The sequence below is a fragment of the Oratosquilla oratoria genome, chromosome 35 (genome assembly GCF_046742065.1).
Source record: "Oratosquilla oratoria isolate Oo_2021 chromosome 35, ASM4674206v1, whole genome shotgun sequence".
Taxonomy (NCBI): Eukaryota; Metazoa; Arthropoda; class Malacostraca; order Stomatopoda; family Squillidae; genus Oratosquilla; species Oratosquilla oratoria.
This window is the reverse complement of record NC_134811.1, coordinates 14,512,173-14,533,468: the sequence shown is the minus strand read 5'-3', so window position 1 is coordinate 14,533,468 and position 21,296 is coordinate 14,512,173. Positions and strand designations below refer to the sequence as shown.

The 21,296-nt window shown below is 44.3% G+C and overlaps 1 protein-coding gene across 1 annotated transcript in view; it reads left to right on the top strand.

Annotated features, from left to right (window-relative positions):
- Positions 1 to 21,296, top strand: part of LOC143018552 (MAM and LDL-receptor class A domain-containing protein 2-like) — a 388,685-nt gene that overhangs the window by 355,072 nt on the left and 12,317 nt on the right. Inside the window, exons 159-162 of the mRNA XM_076174014.1 lie at positions 12,921 to 13,106; positions 18,308 to 18,480; positions 19,295 to 19,445; positions 20,518 to 20,709. Of these exons, the coding sequence (XP_076030129.1) occupies positions 12,921 to 13,106; positions 18,308 to 18,480; positions 19,295 to 19,445; positions 20,518 to 20,709 (702 nt within the window). The remainder of the gene's footprint in view (positions 1 to 12,920; positions 13,107 to 18,307; positions 18,481 to 19,294; positions 19,446 to 20,517; positions 20,710 to 21,296) is intronic.

Sequence of the window (21,296 nt, the reverse complement as noted above, 5' to 3'; positions counted from 1 at the left end):
ATTTCTACTGCGAAATTAAAATCCTCACTCTGTGGGTCTGGGCAACGCTTATCCTCAGTAAGGGGCCCCCTTGGGGCAAGGGGGGGGGCCCTTGCCCTCCATCACAAGTCTCGCACACTATAACCATTCTCTTCGCAGTAGTGACCGCGTTAACATCTCTCTACTACATGTTTAGTTTTTATCGGTTTCCCCCCTAATGGGCCGATTCTCAGTCAATGTCCATTATTAGCGCGGCAGCGAACCGTTACTTACTCAGCGGTTCTATGTTTACGTCGGTGCCGAAAATCAAGCAATCCGCTTCGATTGTCGCCAGCTCACTCTAAGGACGCTAAGGAGTTCGTCGTCCTTCAATTTCATCGGGGTTTTCCCTACGCCATCCTGTGTCCTGGAATTATTAAGTGCTTCTCCATTCCCTGTATTATTCCCTTAACCGCCACCGGGTATCCTACCCTTCACTGTAAGTATGGAATCTGGTTCCAGTATTGTTGTGGTTTCGCCGAAGGGAGATAAGGGGAAAGGTGCGCAAGCATAGAAAATGGCTTCCCCCTTCACCCCCCCAAAAACAAGGGAAGGCGGCCTACGGCTTCGGAGGAGACGAGCAATTCTCTCCCTCCTCCACGGCGTAGTAGACAGGAAGCCAAGTTGTCCTTTATTCCTTTAAACCTGGACGGTTAGCGTAGATGGACATGCGCCTCAGGCCACCTCTAGCTACCGTTCCTGTACGAGCTTTTCCCGGATGAGGTCGCTTGCGGCTTGCCCTCGCCCATCCCAGAAACTCAACAGTCGCCAGGAAGGTGGTACAACGCCATTTCGAGTCATTCTCAGGCCAAGTTGTCCTCTTCCTTCAACAAAGGACGGTTAGCGTAGTCGGACATGCGCGTCAAGCCACCGCTAGCTACCGTTCCTGTATGACATTTTTCCCGGATGTGGTCGCTTGCGGCTGCCCCCGAAACTCGACGCCGGCACGGACAAAGGGGGGGGCAAAGAGCCCCTTAGTCTCTTCTACTCAGGAATCCCGCAGTACGCACAACACCCACCGTAGGAAGAGCTGGGTGATCAACGGTGCCCTTTCCATGCCCTTTGCTCACAGGGACAGAGATCAGGGACGAGGTTGCAGACGCGGTGTTTCTAGATGGCTTCCCCCCTCACCCGACACAAGGAGAAGGCATGCTACGTCGGCGGAGGACGCGGGCAGTTGTCTCCCCCCTCCTAAGCGTAGTAAACGGAAAGGTTGTACAATAGCCGCCCCGAGTCAGTCTCAGGCCACTTGTCTCCTGTTCCTGCACACAGGGTGGTTAGCTCCGACGGGCACGCGCTGGCCCCCGCGAACCCCCCCGGGTACGAGATTTTTTCCCGGATGCGTCCGCCGGCCCCGCGACGCTGCCGGCGGCTCCGCCCCCACACGGACAAAGGAGCCGAGTTCGGAGATTTGGAGCGCGTCGGCCTCTTCTCCTCCTCGGGTGGCCCCCACCTTCCACCCGTCGTCAGACGAGCCGGGTCATCGCCGGAACCCTTTCTATGCCCGGTGGGCAGGAAGCCCGAGATGTGCCCACGCGCGCGTTCGTCGTGGGTGACTCGGCTTCGTCCAGAGGAGGCAGTCTCCCCTTGGCGTCTCCCGGACCATCCGCACCCAGGCGGGACTCAAGCGGACATTCCCCGGACCTCCTCCCCACTCTGTTCACTCGTCACTACGTTGAAGGAACAGATGGAGGCCCAACGGGAATTTTTCCGCGCTTCTCAAGCGCGGTTCGTGCACCGCACGGAAGCTCGTGAGGAGTCACCGCCCCCAAGGGCCCCCCTCGACCATCTTCCACTTGCTCGGCCCCCCTCTGTACCCATCAGTGACCGGGATGGTAGCGTGAGGTTCCTCTCTGCCCGTGCCGACCCCTCCTCCGCCACGCTCCCTTTCCCCTCCCGTTTCCCAGTCGGAATCCTCGATGGTGGTCCCACCTTCCTTCTCGGACGTCCTCGCGAGGGTTCGGAGGGCGAATCGACTGGGCCACCCGAAAGAAGAGGAAGCCACATTCGAGTCTGACATCTTCATGACGGCCAACTCTCAGAAAGCCCAGCCTCCTCCCCTCCACCTTCCATGGAGTACGCAGACGGCGAGAGCCATGGCCCAGGCCTCCGACGCTCTCGCAACAAGGACGACCGAGAAGACGCGTTGGCGTCCGGTCCCATTGGAACACCAGAAGCGCTTCTACACCCCATCGGGGTCAACCCTCGGAGCAGCCTCGATCCCGGCGAGGTTACCAGAGCTGGTTAGGCGGACGCCGAGTCGCTGCGCAGACGAAACGTCCTCCTCTCTGGCAGGGAAGTCAGCAACCACCTTCAATCACTGGCTCTGTCCCTGGCGGTGAACTCCTGGCTAGAACGCCTCCTTGCCTCGGCGTGGGAGCTCTTACCCGCACTACAACCCCAGGAAGAATGCGACCTCCAGGCTTTTTGGCAAGCGCGAGCAGAGCCCTGAAGCATCAGGTTTCCTGTCTCTCAACGTCCTGGGCCAACTTCGAGTCCCGCAGGAGAGACACCATCCTCGGGGACCCCAGTGACCCCCTCCTCAGGGAGATTTATGCTCACCCACACGCTGATTCCCCCGGATATGGTGGACTCCGAGATCCTAGACGCAAACATTATAGAGGCTCCGGACTCCCCCACAGGACTCCTAGGAATTCGCCAGCCCCTCTGCACAAGATAGGGGGTTGCCTCTCCCTCTACTGGAGAGCATGGGAAGAGGCCGGGGCGGAAGACTGGACCTACTGAGTCATTAAGACGGGCTATTGTCTTCCCTTTTCCACTGTCCCAAACCTCTCCCTCTATCCCATCCAAGTCAGCAGCTTCCACCCGGACTCGGCTCGCGGGCGGGCCCTAGCGGAGGAATCCTCCGTTCTGCTCCAGACAGGAACTTTAGTGGAAGTCTCGACTCCGGACCCAGGGTTCTTCTCACGGCTATTCCTAGTAGAAAAGACAACAGGGGTGTGGAGACCAGTCATCTATTTGTCTCCACTCAACAAGTTCCTTTTCCCTGACGAAGTTCCGAATGGCCACCCCAGAGTCCGTAAGGGCGTCTATCAGGGAAGGGAACTTCATGGTGTCGCTGGACCTCCAAGATGCATTCCGCCCAGCTATGCCAGAACACCTGAGAATGGTCCTAACCTTTGTCCTGAAATTGGGCACAGTAGTCAACCCGGAAAAGTCAGATTTCTTACCAGAACAGAGAGTCACGTACCTGGGTATGGTCCTGGACTCCTCCCTAATGGAATCCTTCCTAGTAGGAAAGGGGATCCCGAATCTCGCTTCTCTAGTTGCACAGGCACTATCGACCAGGTTCCAGACGGCTACACAATGCCAAATCCTCCTGGGCCATATGGCCTCCATAGAGAAATTAATCCCCTGGAGTAGACAAAGAATGCGACCGCTACAGTGGCTCCTCAAGTCTCAGTGGGCCCCGCAAGAGGGAGAACCCCTACAACACATCTCCCTCACCGAAGAAGTCAAGGATTCTCTTCTCTGGTGGAAGGCCCATGCAACCTTCTCATGGGGATGCCCCTCGGCCCATCTCCCCCCGAAGTCCTCCTGTTCTCCGATGCCTCCAAGGAGGGCTGGGGAGCCCACCTCAACGACGATCACATCAGCGGTTCCTGGTCCACAGTCGAGCGGACAGCCCATATCAATTGGCTTGAGTTGAAAGCAGTACTCCTGGCTCTCCGTCACTTCAAGGATCAAGTCTCAGGAAAAGTAGTGGGCATAATGTCGGACAACTCCTCGGTAGTACCCTACCTGAACGAGCAAGGGGGGCACAGTCTCCCAGGAACTATGCCTTCTGATGATGGACATCCTCAACCTAGCCAAGAATCTCCAGGTGTCACTCAAAGCCCGTTACATCCCGGGGAAGAGGAATGTCTGGGCGGACCACCTCGGCAGGAAGAATCAGATAATCAACACAGAATGGTCCCTCTATCGAGAGGTAGCGAACTTCATCCTCAGCAAATGGGGCTCCCCTCTAGTGGACCTTTTTGCAATGAGATGGAATCACCAACTTCCAATATTTCAGCCCTTTCCTGGTTCCTCTGACAGCAGGAGAAGACGCTCTTCTGCACAGTTGGGACAACCTGGACTCCTACGCTTTCCCACCATTTCCCTTGCTCCAGAAGGTACCTCAGAGCAAGACACGCATCCTACCTTCGGATGACTTTGATCGCTCCTTGGTGGCCCGAAGCCCCATGGTTTCCGGACGCCCTCGAGCTAGCAGTAGAAGAGCCTCTGGCCCTTCAGGGAAGACCAGATCTTCTGTATCCACCCATCAACGGGCCTTGGCACAAGAACCCTTCAGCACTCAATCTTCACGCGTTCAGACTATGGTCCAGATCCTCCTAAAGAAGGGTTTTCCCAGAGAAGTGGTTGAGGACATGTCCGCTCCTATTTGCTCATCCTCAGCTAACCTTTATCAAGGGAAATGCGCCTTTGCAAATGGTGCCACTCCAGGAAGTTAGTCCCAGTTCGAGCCACCATTCCTGAGATCGCCTCCTTCCACGTCCTCAGGACGTCCAGGAAGATCTCCCTCTCGGCAGTACAAAGCTATAGGGCAGCTCTAAATCAGGTGTTTTCTCTGAAGGGCATGGTCAAAGCCCTTTCACAGGAAATTTCCATGCTCTTCAGGCACTTCAAAGATCATGCCCCCCCCAGGGAAATCAGTTCTCCTCCGCGGGATGTGGCATTAGTCCTGAACTCTCTGAGGGGTCCCCCTTACGAACCTCTCCGAGAGGCACATCTGAAGGACCTCTCCTAGAGGACAGTTTTTTCTGCTAGCCCTGGCATCTTCCAAGAGAGTAGGGGAGTTACATGCCATCTCTTATAGAGTCGCCCATTCCAAAGGATGGAAAGAGGTCTCCTTCACTTTCATGCCTCAATTCATTGCCAAAACAAAGATCCTGCCAAATCCGACCCTAGATTCTGGTCCTTTAGTGTTCCATCCTTAGACGAATTTGCAGGGGGAGAATAGACTGAAACAGTTCTATGCCCGGTACAAGCCATCCGGACCTACCTCAAGAGAACCGAACATCTTCGACCAGAATTAAAGTGGTTGTTCATCTCTACTAAAGGTAGCCCATCACTAAGAATTCCTTTTCTTACTGGACAATGGAAGTCATCCGCAGAGCCTGCGACATGGACCACACAGATTGCCCATGACCTGAGGGCAGTAGGGACCTCCCTAGTCATCAGAAAGAATCGGTCAGTCAACCAGGTTCTTCAAGCAGGTATATGGAAAAGCCAGAATACGTTCACTTCCTTTTACCTCAAAGAAGTTATGCGGGAATCTTTAGGGAACTTATCTTTGGGCCCCATAGTGGCCGCCCAAGAAGTCCTGAAAATGATATACCCCTCCTCAAGAGCACACAGCCGACCCTGACAACTCATCCAGGTTCTGGCTCGGCAACTGCAGGGATAACTTTCTAAAGTCCTTCTCATACTCTTACATTCCCTTACCTCACCCGTGGGCTCTCTAGCATTCCAAGGGAATCAATTCAAGCCCTTCAGTGGTACAAAAGTGATTATAACCTTTCTGTCTCCACTCCAGGGAACAGAAAGGGGTGCACTTCAAAGTGAGGGGAATGTATAGGGGTCTGGTCAACATAGTCTTAGCACACTAGATTTTCCTTACAGCGGTTTCCCAGGCTAGATAACAACTTCCTTCCCTCCTAAGTCCGAGTCTCCTAGTGTAAGGAGTACCGAAGAGTTTGTATTCTTCGGAACAAATGTAATTTTCGCAGGAAAATTAATTTTTCCCTGATACAAACCTGAGGTACTCCTTACCTTTAATGGCCCTCCTCAACCACCCCTCTAAACAGTTCCTTCTCCTTGCCTGACAACCTTGTGCTTAAATCATACCTGGCTCAGAGAATGGTTATAGTGTGCGAGACTTGTGGTGGAGGGCAAGGGCCCCCCCCCCCCCTTGCCCCAATGGGGCCCCTTACTGAGGATAAGCGTTGCCCAGACCCACAGAGTGAGGATTTTAATTTCGCAGTAGAAATATTCGCGCTACGCGAGAGTATCCTAGTGTAAGGAGTACCTCAGGTTTGTATCAGGGAAAAATTAATTTTCCTGCGAAAATTACATTTCTCCTCCATTTTATTCACTCATCACTATATTTTCTTAGTGCCTCTCACTGCAACTACTTTTCTCTCCCTATCCTCTTTTACATTAAGCAACTCCCTAAAATACTCTGCCCATCTTCCTCTTACTGCTGTGTCTTCCATTATCATCTCTCCATCTGGACCTTTTACCTTTTCTTCTCTACTTGATTTGCCTCCCCTTTCTCTCTTGATTTCCTTCCAAAACATCTTTTCATTATTTTCAAAATTTTCTGTCATACTCTTCCCCTATCTCACATCTGCTCTCCCTTTTGCCACCTTTATCTTATGTTTTATTTCTCTTCTTTTTTCTTTGTACCTCTCATATGTTTTGTCCTATTTTGCAACCAGTCTGTGAATGCTCATTTCTTCTCTTCTACAACCTTCTGTGCTTCATCATCCCACTACTCACTACCCTTCCTTCTGTTTCCTCTTGTCCTTGTTCCACACACCATATTTCCACACCTTGTGACTCCATCCTTGAAACATCCCCATTCCTCCTCCACTAGGACCTAGTTCTACTCTATCCTTCACTCCCTCCCACTCTTCTCTCAGTTTCTTGTACTACTTCTCCCTTTATTTCTCATTTGAGCAGTTTAATCTAAGCACCTCCCTACCTTCTGTTCTTTTCCTCTTTCTCCATTTATCATCTACTCTCAACTTACTTTCCACCAAAAAATTATCTGATATTCCTCCAGTCTCTCTCCTAAGAACATGCATATCCAAAAATCTTCCTACTCTTCTCCTTGGTACCACTATATAGTCCATTAAAGCCCTATCTACCACCCTTTCACTGCCATTACTATTACCACTACCACTGCCATAACTATTACCACTGCCACTGCCATTACTATTACCACTTTCACTGCCATTACTATTACCACTGCCAGTTCCACTGCCATTACTATTACCACTGCCAGTTCCACTGCCACTACTATTACCACTGCCATTACTATTACCACTGCTAGTTACACTGCCATTACTATTACCACTGCCATTACTATTACCACTGCCATTACTATTACCACTGCCATTACTATTACCAGTGCCACTGTCATTACTATTACCACTTTCACTGCCATTACTATTACCACTGCCAGTTCCACTGCCATTACTATTACCAGTGCCACTACCATTACTATTACCACTGCTAGTTCCATTGCCATTACTATTACCACTACAAGTGCAACTGCAATTACTATTACCAATTTCACTGCCATTACTATTACCAATGCCACTGCCATTACTATTACCACTTTCACTGCCATTACTATTACCATTGCCAGTTACACTGCCATTACTATTACCATTGCCACTACCATTACTATTACCACTGTCACTGCCATTACTATTACTACTGCCAGTTCCACTGCCATTACTATTACCAGTGCCACTGCCATTACTATTAACACTTTCACTGCCATTACTATTACCACTGCTAGTTCCACTGCCATTACTATTACCACTGCTAGTGCCACTGCCATTACTATTACCACTGATAGTGCCACTGCCATTACTATTACCACTGCCCCTGCCATTACTATTACCAGTGCCTATGCCATTACTATTACCAGTGCCTCTGCCATTACTATTACCACTTTCACTGCCATTACTATTACCACTGCCAGTTCCACTGCCATTACTATTACCAGTGCTACTGCCATTACTATTACCACTTTCACTGCCATTATTATTACCACTACCAGTTCCACTGCCATTACTATTACCACTTTCACTGCCATTACTATTACCACTGCTAGTTCCACTGCCATTACTAATACCAGTGCCACTGCCATTACTATTACCACCTTCACTGCCATTATTATTACCATTTCCACTACCATTACTATTACCACTTTCACTGCCATTACTATTACCACTGCCATTACTATTACCAGTGCCACTGCAATTACTATTACCACTTTCACTGCCATTACTATTACCACTGCTACTTCCACTGCCATTACTTTTACCACTACCAGTGCCACTGCCATTACTATTACCACTTTCACTGCCATTACTATTACCTCTGCTAGTTCCACTGCCATTACTTTTACCACTCCCAGTGCCACTGCCATTACTATTACCACTTTCACTGCCATAACTATTACCACTGCCAGTTCCACTGCCATTACTATTACCACTACCACTGACATTACTATTACCTCTGCCACTGCCATTACTATTACCACTTTCACTGCCATTACCATTACCACTGCCATTACTATTACCACTGCCAGTTACACTGCCATTACTATTACCACTGCCATTACTATTACCACTGCCAGTTACACTGCCATTACTATTACCACTGCCAGTTACACTGCCATTACTATTACCACTGCCAGTTCCACTGCCATTACTATTACCAGTGCCACTGCCATTACTATTACCACTTTCACTGTCATTACTATTACCACTTTCATTGCCATTACTATTACCACTGCTAGTTCTATTGCCATTACTATTACCACTACCAGTGCCCTGCCATTACTATTTCCACTTTCACTACCATTACTATTACCAGTGCCACTGCCATAACTATTACTACTTTCACTGCCATTACTATTACCTTTGCTAGTTCCACTGTCATTACTTTTACCACTGCCAGTGCCACTGCCATTACTATTACCACTTTCACTGCCATTACTATTACCACTCCCAGTTCCACTGCCATTACTATTACCACTACCTCTGCCATTTCTATTACCACTGCCATTACTATTACCACTTTCACTGCCATTACTATTACCACTGCCAGTTCCACTGCCATTACTATCACCACTGCCAGTTACACTGCCATTACTATTACCACTGCCAGTTCCACTGCCATTACTATTACCAGTGCCACTGCCATTACTATTACTACTTTCACTGCCAGTTCCACTGCCATTACAATTATCAGTGCCACTGCCATTACTATTACCACTTTCATTGCCATTACTTTTACCATTGCTAGTTCCATTGCCATTACTATTACCACTACCAGTGCCCTGCCATTACTATTACCACTTTCACTACCATTACTATTACCACTTTCACTGCCATTACTATTACTATTGCCAGTTCCACTGCCATTACTATTACCACTTTCATTGCCATTACTATTACCACTGCTAGTTCCAGTGCCATTACTATTACCACTGCTAGTGCCACTGCCATTACTATTACCACTGCCCCTGCCATTACTATTACCAATGCCATTACTATTACCACTTTCACTGCCATTACTATTACCACTGCCAGTTCCACTGCCATTACTATTACCACTGCTAGTTCCACTGCCATAACTATTACCACTTTCACTGCTATTACTATTACCAGTGCTACTGCCATTACTATTACCACTTTCACTGCCATTACTATTACCACTGCCAGTTCCACTGCCATTACTATTACCACTACCAGATCCACTGCCATTACTATTGTCAGTGCCACTGCCATTACTATTACCACTTTCATTGCCATTACTTTTACCACTGCTAGTTCCATTGCCATTACTATTACCACTACCAGTGCCCTGCCATTACTATTACCACTTTCACTGCCATTACTATTACTACTGCCAGTTCCACTGCCATTACTATTACCACTTTCATTGCCATTACTATTACCACTGCTAGTTCCACTGCCGTTACTATTACCACTGCTAGTGCCACTGCCATTACTATTACCACTGCCCCTGCCATTACTATTACCAGTGCCACTGCCATTACTATTACCAGTGCCACTGCCACTATTATTACCATTTTCACTGCCCTCACTCTTACCACTGCTAGTTCCACTGTCATTACTATTACCAGTGCCACTGCCATTACTATTACCACCGCCAGTTTCACTGCCATTACTATTACCATTGCCACTACCATTACTATTACCACTTTCACTGCCATTACTATTACTACTGCCAGTTCCACTGCCATTACTATTACCAGTGCCACTGCCATTACTATTACCACTTTCACTGCCATTACTTTTACCACTGCTACTTCCACTGCCATTAATTTTACCACTACCAGTGCCACTGCCATTACTATTACCACTTTCTCTGCCATTACTATTACCACTGCCAGTTCCACTGCCATTAATATTACCTCCGCCACTGCCATTACTATTACCACTTTCACTGCCATTACTATTACCACTGCCAGTTCCACTGCCATTACTATTACCACTGCCATCACTATTACCACTGCCAGTTACACTCCCATTACTATTACTACTGCCATTACTATTACCACTGCCATTACTATTACCACTTTCACTGCCATTACTATTACCACTGCCAGTTCCACTGCCATTACTATTACCACTTTCATTGCCATTACTATTATCACTGCTAGTTCCATTGCCATTACTATTACCACTATCAGTGCCCTGCCATTACTATTACCACTTTGACTGCCATTACTATTACCAGTGCCGCTGCCATTACCACTTTCACTGCCATTACTATTACCACTGCTAGTTCCACTGTCATTACTTCTACCACTGCCAGTGCCACTGCCATTACTATTACCACTACCATTACTATTACCTCTGCCATTACTATTACCACTTTCACTGCCATTACTATTACCACTGCCAGTTACACTGCCATTACTATTACCTCCGCCACTGACATTACTATTAATACTTTCACTGCCATTACTATTACCACTTTCACTGCCATTACTATTACCACTACCAGTTCCACTGCCATTACTATTACCAGTGCTAGTTCCATTGCCATTACTATTACCACTACCAGTGCCCTCCCATTACTATTACCACTTTCACTGCCATTACTATTACTACTGCCAGTTCCACTGCCATTACTATTACCACTTTCATTGCCATTACTATTACCACTGCTAGTTCCATTGCCATTACTATTACCACTACCAGTGCTCTACCATTACTATTACCACTTTCACTGCCATTACTATTACCACTGCCAGTTCCACTGCCATTACTATTACCAGTGCCACTGTCATTACTATTACCATTTTCACTGCCATTACTATTACCACTGCCACTACCATTACTATTACCACTTTCACTGCCATTACTATTACCACTGCCATTACTATTACAACTTTCACTGCCATTACTATTACCACTGCCATTACTTTTACCACTTTCACTGCCATTACTATTACCACTGCCAGTTCCATTGCCATTACTATTACCACTACCAGTGCCACTGCCATTACTATTACCACTTTCATTGCCATTACTAATACCACTGCTAGTTCCATTGCCATTACTATTACCACTACCAGTGCCCTGCCATTACTATTTCCACTTTCATTGCCATTACTATTACCACTGCCAGTTCCACTGCCATTACTATTACCAGTGCCACTGCCATTACTATTACCACTTTCACTGCCATTACTATTACCACTGCTAGTTCCACTGACATTACTGTTACCACTGCCAGTGCCACTGCCATTACTATTACCACTGCCATTACTATTACCACTGACAGTTACACTGCCATTACTATTACCAGTGCCACTGCCATTATTATTACCACTGCTAGTTCCACTGCCATTACTATTACCAGGGCCACTGCCATTACTATTACAACTTTCACTGCCATTACTATTACCACTGCTAGTTCCACTGCTTGATTTTTTTCTACACACTTTGTTAACTGTCATTAACTCTCTGGACACATCTCCACCATCAACTCTTTACTACAATTCTTTCCTAGCACTCCACACTTCCCAACCACTCTGTCTATTGGTTTGCTCCTACCCTAGTATTGAGATCTCCTAATACCACTACATTGACATTTCTCCCTAATACTGGGAGAAATCCCTTCAGTCTGCATGAAAATATCATTCACACATAACCATTCCTTAACCCCCCCCCTCATCCCCCACCCACTCCCTTGCATCACAGTATCATCTATACACAACCATTCTCCACTCACCCCTATCTCTTGCCATCTCCCTTCCTTGCCCAATGCCCCTTTCACCCCATCCATCCATCTCATCCTAAGTTGCCTCCTCATGTTCACTCCATCCACATCTGCCTTCCACACCTCTTTTACCAATCATTCTTCACTCATTCTATCCATATATCTAAACCATCCCAATAAAACTTAAATATAGAAATAGAAAAGTGTGGATTTTGTTTATTTGCTACGATACATTGCTTTATAAAAAAAAATTAAGACCCATTTTTCATGTGCATTTTCAGACTTTGAGGTTAAAATTCATCATCAAGAATTGTGTGTTCTTTCAGTGTTGTGGTTTATAATTGGAAAACATGGTCAAGAGCCATACTGTTTAATTTGATTAAAGAATTAAAAATGGGGTAAAGTTTTATGCTCTTTAGGCAATAATTCATTCCAGCATACAGTACAGTATATCTTATTTACTTTGCTTGCATAAGGTTTTACAGAGAAGGTTTTAGGAACTCTTCTTTATGAACAAATTATAGAATGTGCTTCTAACAGTACCAAAAGTCAGAATCAGATTTACATAGTCAAAGATCAGGGAAGGCTTGTGAAATCAAAGACAGGCTTTTAACTTTTTAGTGAATCAGTAAAGGTGTTATGTTACAATGAAGAAATGAAAAACATAGCTAAATATTTTAGGTTTAGAAAGGCTTTTGTTTTTAAGAGTACACATGAGGATTTCCTGTTCCATACATCAGCAGTGATATGATGTTTATTTTCAGCAAAACCCTTTCTCAAAGCAAAGCACCACCTTTCAGATATCATTTGTGTGTATATGGTAGTGGTTTTGATAATTTGCTTGGACAGTGTATTACTTGTATTGATCCCTGCCACAGGATATTTCATCTTCTTGAGTGCTCAAAATACAAAGGAAGGACAGATTGCAGCCATCATGACAGAAATTGAGTTCCCTAAATCCTCTGAGGTGTGCTATTTGAGGATGTGGTACTACATGCATACAGGCATGACAGGCACCCCTACTTCTAATGTTGACACAGGCACACTCTCTGTCTACATCCAAGGTGAGTAAGGGTGGGTAGAGAGCATATGACCTGCAAACAGAACTGCCAACCTTTCTTAATGGGATTTTACAGCCATCAGTAAATTTGTCTATGGACCAAAATGTAGCACAGGTTTCAAGAAGGTCGGTAAATCTGGTTGCAGAAGCTGAAACCTCCTTAGCACTTTTTTTTCCAAACCTCTGTGCCATTCCCTGCAAATTGTGATAACTAACCATAGGAAAGAGAACCCTCACCTTTCTCACATTATCTCATCTCATATATTCTTTCCTATGTTAAAACATGAAGATATTTCTTCACAGCAGCTTCCAGTTCATCCATTATGCACCCTATTCATGGAACAGGTTGTCATTCATCTTTGTATGTATGCTTCTACAGCTCACTTTTTCACCCACAGATATTTTCACATGTTTTCTCTGACCTCAGATTCATGAATCCTTTGAGGATATACATATATATATATATATATATATATATATATATATATATATATATATATATATATATATATATATATATATATATATATATATATATATATATATATATATATATATATACCCCTTTTCACAACATAACATAACCACCTCAGGTGGTCTGTTACACTCTCCTAATTAATCTGTCCTTTAAAAAAAATCTGTCATGATGTATTTGTCGTATTTCCTAACTCCATACATGATCTCCAGACATCTCTTTTCCACAACCTCCACACAAGTTTACTCACCTGTATTTGTCATCTAGGCCTTACAAATGTTTTGTTAAGTCCAATCATTGGTTCCATAACATCCTTATACTTCTTATTTCATTTTCCACACATCTGTGAAAAGAAGAGAAGAGAAGTAAAGCATAAGATAATGGAGGCAAAAAGAAAAGCAATGTGAAATGGAGGAAGAGTATGACAGAAAATTATGAAAGTAATAAAAATATGTTTTGGAAGGAAATTAAGAGAGGAAGAAGAAGTAAATCGAGTAGAGAAGAAAAGGTAAAAGGTGCTGATAAAAAGATGATAATGGAAGAGATGACAGTTATAGGAAGATGGGCAGAGTATTTTAGGGAGTTGTTAAATGTGAAGGAGGATAGGGAGGGAAAGGCAATTGCAGTGGAAAGTACTAAGAAAATGACAATAATGAATGAGGATAACGAAAGAGAAATAAGAAAAAATAAGGTGAAAGCAATTATTAAAATGGTGAGAGCAGATAAAGCACCTGGGTTAGGTGGGTGTCACACTGAGTGTCCAAAAAAGGAATGTACAGTGATGGTGGATTGGATAGTGAGGTTGTTTAATGTTTGTCTAAAAGAGGGTAGAGTGTCAGAGGACTGGAGGAGTGCCTCTATAGTTCCACTTTACAAGAGAAAAGGGGACAAGTGCGAGTGTGTTAGTTTCAGAGGGATCTTTGTTGAGTGTAATTGGAAAGGTTTGGATTGAGAGGATTAGGAGAGGAACAGAGGGAGTAATTGGTGAACAGTGTGGGTTTAGGACAGGTAGGGGTTGTGTGGATCAGATTTTTGTGGTAAGGCAGATATGTGAGAAAGCTTTAGTAAAAGGTAAGGATGTTTTTGGGGCCTTTATGGATTTGGAAAAGGATTATGAGAGGGTAGACAGGAAGGCACTGTGGGATGTATTGCAGATATATGGGATAGGAGGAAAGCTTTTAAGAACAGTCAAGATTTTTTACTCTCAAGGATTAGGAGAGGAACAGAGGGAGTAATTGGTGAGGAACAGTGTGGGTTTAGGACAGGTAGAAGTTGTGTAGATCAGATTTTTGTGGTAAGACAGATATGTGAGAAAGCTATAGGTAAGGGGAAGGATGTTTTCTGGGCCTTTATGGATCTGGAAAAGGCTTAGGACAGGGTAGACAGAAAGGCACTGTGGGAGGTTATGCGGATATACGGGATAGGAGGAAAGCTTCCTGGAGCTGTCAAGAGTTTTTATGAGAGTAGTAGAGCTTGTGTCAGGATTAGAAATGGAGAGAGTGAGTGGTTTGAGGTAAAGGTGGGACTTCGTCAAGGATGCTTTATGTCACCTTGGCTGTTCAACTTATACATGGATGGGGTGGTGCGAGAGGTGAATGCAAGGGTAGTGGGTCAGGGATTGGAGATGGTTAAGGAAAATGGAGAAAAATGGGAAGTGAGCCAGCTGTTGTTTGCGGACAACACTGCACTTGTGGCAGGATCGGAGGAGGGATTGAGGAAGTTGGTGACAGAGTTTGGGAGAGTGTGTGATAGAAGAAAGCTGAAGATAAATGTGGGTAAAAGTAAGGTGATGAGATGTACAAAGGGTGAAAGTGGCAGTAATCTGGAAGTGAGCATTAAGGGAGAGCAACTGGAGGAAGTGGATAGTTTTAGATATTTGGGTGCAAACGTGGCAGGAAAGGGTGGAGTGAAGGTGGAGGTAGAATGTAGATTGAGAGAAGAGAGTAAATGCCTTGGTGGATTAAAAAGTGTAATGAGGAATAGAAATTTGGGAATGGATGCTAAGAGGAGACTGTATGAAGGAGTGATTGTGCCAACAGCACTGTATGGGGCAGAAACATGGAACATAAGAGAGGAAGAGAGAAGGAACTTGAATGTGTTTGAGATGAGGTGTCTGAGAAGTATGATGGGGGTTACTAGGCTAGATAGAGTGAGAAATGAGGAGGTGAGGAGGAGAACAGGGGTGGAAAGGGAGCTAGGAGATAGGGTTGATGAAAGAGGATTAGGATGGTTTGGACACATGGAAAGAATGAGTGAAGAAAGACTAGTAAAGGATTTATGGAAGGCAGATGTGGAAGGAGTGAACATGAGGGGACGTCCTAGGATGAGATGGATGGATGGGGTGAAGGGGGCTTTGGGGAAGAGGGGAATGTCTGTTGAGGAAGGACGGGAGAGGACAGAAGACAGGGGTGAATGGAGAATGGTTGTATATGGAAAATGTTGTGATGCATGAAGTGGATTGGACAGGGGAATGAGGGGTGAGGTAGTGTGTGTGAGCAAATTTTTGACGCAGCCCGAAGGGATTTCTCCCCGTCCTCTCCTTTATATGGGGGGACGGAGAGGGGGGGTCGCCGATTTAATGAAGTGGCCTTGCTGTGGATGTGCTGTGTCCTGCGACACTGCTTCTGACCCAGGGCAGTGGACAGGATGCAGGGATGACCTGTCATCTAGGAGGTGCTAAGATGGGAGGGAGGGTGGAGGGGTGTGGAGTGTTTTCGGGGATGGAATGGGTGGGAATGATTTTATGCCTTGTCCTTTTTGGCTACCTCCCTTGTAAGGGGGAAAAAAGCCTTAGTATATATATGTATGTATGTAAGAGTTTTTACAAGAGTAGAGCTTGTGTTAAAATTAGAAATGGAGAGTGAGTGGTTTGAGGTAAAGGTGGGACTTCGACAGGGATGTGTCATGTCACCATGGGTGTTCAATATATATATGGATGGAGTGATGTGAGAGGTAACTACAAAGGTAATGGGCTGGGGATTGGAGGTGGTTAAAGAAAATGGAGAAAAATAGGAGATAAGCCAGTTGTTGTTTGCTGATGTCACTGCACTTGTAGCAGGATCAGAGGAGGGATTAAGGAAATTAGTGACACAGTTTGGAAAGATGTGTGACAGAAGGAAGTTGAAGATAAATGTGGGTAAAAGGTGATAAGATGTACAAAAGGAGAGGGCGGCAGCAAGTTGGAAGTGACTGTTAACTGAAAAAGACCAGAGGAAGTGGATGATTTGAAATACTTGGGGGCAAATGTGGTGGGAAAAGGAGGAGTGGAGATGGATTGAGAGAAGCAAGTAAATGCCTTGGGGGATTAAAAAGTGTAATGAGAAATAGACATTTGGGAATGGATGCTAAGAGGAGATTGTATAAAGGAGTGATTGTGCTGACAGCACTGTATGGGATAGAAACATGAAGCATAAGAGAGAATGAGTCTAAATGTGTCTGAGATGAAATGCCTGAGAAGTATGGTAGGGGTGACTAGGCTAGATAGAATGAGAAATGAGGAGGTGAAGAAGAGAGTGCAGGTAGAAAGGGAGTTGGGAGATAGGGTTGATGAAAGAGTATTGAGGTGGTTTGGATACATGAGAGAATGAGTGAAGACAGATTAATAAAAGAGATGTAGAAGACAGAGGTGGAGTGAACATGAGGGGGTAACCAAGGATGAGATGGATGGGGTAAAAATGGCATTGGAAAAGAGGGGAATGCCTGTTGAAGAAGGAATGGCAAAGACAGAAGATAAGGGTGAGTAGAGAATAGATGACAATGTGATACAAGGAAGGGAGTGGGTGGGGGATGGTTAGGAAGTATGTGTGAATGATATTTTGATGCAGCCCGAAGGGATATCTCCCTGTCTTCTCTTTTTCTGCATGAGGAGACAGAGAGAGAGGGGGGGTCACCAATTAAGTGAAGTGGTCTTGCTGTGGATGTGTTGTGTCTTGTTGCATTGTTCTGACCCAGGGCAGTGGGGGAGATGCAGGGATGACCCATTATCCAGGAGGAGCTAAGAAAAGAGGGAGGGAGGGATGGTGAATGGGAGTGGAGTATATGGGGATGAAATGGGTAGGAGTGGATTTATGCCTTTGACTTTGGCTACCTCCCTTGTAAGGGGTAAGAAGCCATTGGTGTATGCATGTATGTACACATCTGTAACTCTCACCTTGCTGTATTCTCTCCCCATTCAAATGTACATCAAATCCATGCCTTCTAGTCATGTATATCACCATAACCTTACTCTTGGAGATGTTAATTTTAAAATTTTCTTCTCCAACATACTTTACCAAACTCATTCACCATCCTCTGCAAGCCCTTCTCAACAGTTATCATTCATTTTTGTCTTTTCTTCAACTTCACTCCCCAACTCAATGGTCTTGGCACTCCTGGAAGAGATATGTGACTACAGACTTTTTAATGGATTTCTTTGATGTATGTGGTTTCATGATATTAATGTAATAATTATGTGATAAAAAGCTATAGATTAAATTACAAAAAAAAATTCCATTATATCAAGAAGCATAGATTACTTTATATATTTTGTTTATAGTATATGGGAAAAACCTTTACCTACATAAGCAAAAAAAAATTATATTTCCTTGCAGTCAGATGATGTGTATGTGTAGATGAGTGTGTAGGGGGGTTTCCAACATCTAATTTATCATTGCATTCATGATGCTGATAACAAAATAAAAAATGCTTTTGCATTGTATAATGATATTTCTTTTTCTTTTTTTTCTGTATAGATCGCAATGGAAGACGAATATTGGTGGAAAAGTTGGCTGGGAATCAGCTGCCTGAATGGCTTGAACAGATTCTTCCACTTAGTTCTGTTGAGCCCTTCCATGTTGTATTTGAAGCTGAGCGGGGCATAAGTGACAACACTTACATCGCCCTTGATGATGTCTCTTTCACACCAGTATGTATGAGAAGATAGTGAGACTTCAAAAAGCAACAGAAACTCTTTATTACTGAGTGACTTATGGGTTAAACCAGGGGCAATAGCTGGTTTTCTGGGAACTGCAAGTCTCCTGCAATAGATCAGTCACTTGATCCACTGCCCCAGATCTCTCTTGCAGGAGACCCATGTCTCCCAGGGAACTAGTAACAGTCACTGGGCAGGCCCATAGGTCATTCAGGTCCTGTAAGAGGGAACCAGGGGAATGACTGTTATGGGTAGGAATTGGGTGGATGAGGTGGACAGATGGGATGGATAGATCTATAGTTCACTGAGAACTGACTTTGAAGGTCATCTGCTTAAATTTTTTGTAATTATTCAGCTCCATTTACAATGTGTGCACTTGACTCTGCCACCACTTTATAAGAAAGACAGGTCATTGATGTGTGTATAATATTTTGACAGTAATAATCAGTGTTTTTATCCTTGGGGACAATACCACATTGAAGTGGTGGAGTCATAGAGGTAGCAATAAATAGATTCAAAGAAGGTAGAAGTGGTGGTTATTGGTGAAAAAATACAGTTTATGGCTCATTAGGTAAGAGGTAGTATGTTTCTTTCTATATTGCCTGTTATTTACTATGTGAAACAACTATTATTGGAAATAGCAAGGATCCTTACTGTATTTCTGTAGCTACTTAACAGTGTCTAATATGAACATATATCCAACTAATTTTCCTCCATTGCAAATTAGATGTTTTCCCGAGGGCCAGGGAAGACAAAAATATTCAGTATAACCTAATGTATACTATACTTGTCAACCTTTTCACCACAGGAATGTGAGACCGGCATGGGTCCTCCTCCAAGTAACACCACATGTGCACCCAACTTTAAACAGTGTGGCACTTTCGAGTGTGTTCCAGCTGATTACTTCTGTGACTGTTACTATGATTGCGTTGATGGTTCTGACGAAAAGGATTGTGGAGGTAAGAGGACCTATATTTAGAAGGATTAAGTATAGAGATGAGATGTATTATGGAGGACAGTGAAAGCATGTTATAGAGACTAGAAAAATGAAGAGGAAGAAAGAGAGGGATTGTAATAAGGAGGGCTCAGTTTGGAACAACCAAACCTATACAGGTCTCCCTCACTGCTATTGGAATACATTCATGAAAACCCGGTCGTATAATGATTAATCTTATAGCAAGCTTAGACATGGTGGCAAATCAGACACCAATCCAGTGTGAGAATATGGGAATATAAATCACTGGTGAGCATAGGCACACAGATAGCCTAATCACAAAAGTGAAACTGGCCAAATGTGTAGGGAGGTAAAGGTATTAATATAGAGCAGTTATATACAGGGAATCCCCTATATATGAAACTCCAGTATATGAAGATTTAAGGTATGAAAAGGAAAGTGAGGATAATTTTTTCTATATGGAAGGCACATGCCTTAAGAGTACAAAAAGAGGTATGAAAAAATTATGAAAATACTGTACAGAACCAAGTTTACTGCACGAGCAACCACAGCATGAGTCTTGCATAGATATGTACAAATTATTATCAATATACAAAAGTGTTTAAAGGTATTTATCCCTTTTATATTTAGGGGATTTCGTTTACTTGAAATAGTGAGAAAGGCCTGTAATATAGAGTAGTTATGTGTCTGAAGGAGCTTTATCTGGGATGAAGAGGAATGCTTTGGGAGAAAGCAATTTTACGGAGGAGGATATGATAAAAAATGGATAAATATTTTGGAGATGGGACAAGTCACATTGGGGAGGATTTAATTGTTTGTGAAAAGCAGAGGTGGTAATGGTGGCATATGGGAGATAATTGTGTATAAGGAGGAGGAACCAGTGCTGAAAAAAAATGTGAACAATGGTATGACTTGGACTTTGTAATAAATGAAATATATAACATCAGGAAATAGGTAGCAGTATATTTGACCATCAAGGGTGGAGCCTTCCAGTTTTACACTCATTAGTATTTTCATCCTTTTATGTATCTAATTTTTTTTTAATTTAGAGTCACTGACAATTACTTTTCTCTCAGATTTAGTATGTCCATCAACTCTGACAAGGTCCACCACTTCAACATCAACCACAAGCACCACAACTATACCTTCTTACTGTCCAAAGAATGAATTCTACTGTGATGACTCAGAAAGAACCTGTATAAAGAAACTTCTTTTGTGTGATGGTGTCCAGGACTGTCCCAATGCCCATGATGAAGCTGGTTGTCCTGGTGAGTCCTCTTCTGCCTCCAAAGTTGTCATACTTCTTGTTTTCCCAAATACACTTTTTTCTATTTTGTAATCTGTTTACATTTTTTTTTTTTTTTTTTGTCTTCAAAACTTTGTAATGATTTTGTATTCATTCCCCACCCTTTTCTCTATCCTCAATCCCTCAATTTCACCTGGTCTGAGCATATGAAAAAGATAAATCATTTCATTGCCCTGGTTCTCTCTTACAGGTCCTGCAAAATGAACAATAGAGAAAATAATTTCTGCAGCCCATTTTAAATTCTGTCAACCCCTAGAAAGATTTAAAGAAGGGCCTAAAGACTGTTGCCAGCCATTATAGGGCTGCAGGTTTCCATCTAGTAAAATTTGAGGCAAAAATTATTATGAGCTGAAGGTCTATCTACTTAACTGCAGTATACTGGAAAGGAGCTATGCTCATAGGGCCTGTCTCTTACTTTCCAATTTATCATACCTAGCTTCAAATTCATGTGTATGTTTTTACCAAATTTATGTGATCATGCGCACTCTGCCAGATGACCTCATAAATGACGAGGATTATATTTACATATTGTTCTGGACTTGGTTAGGG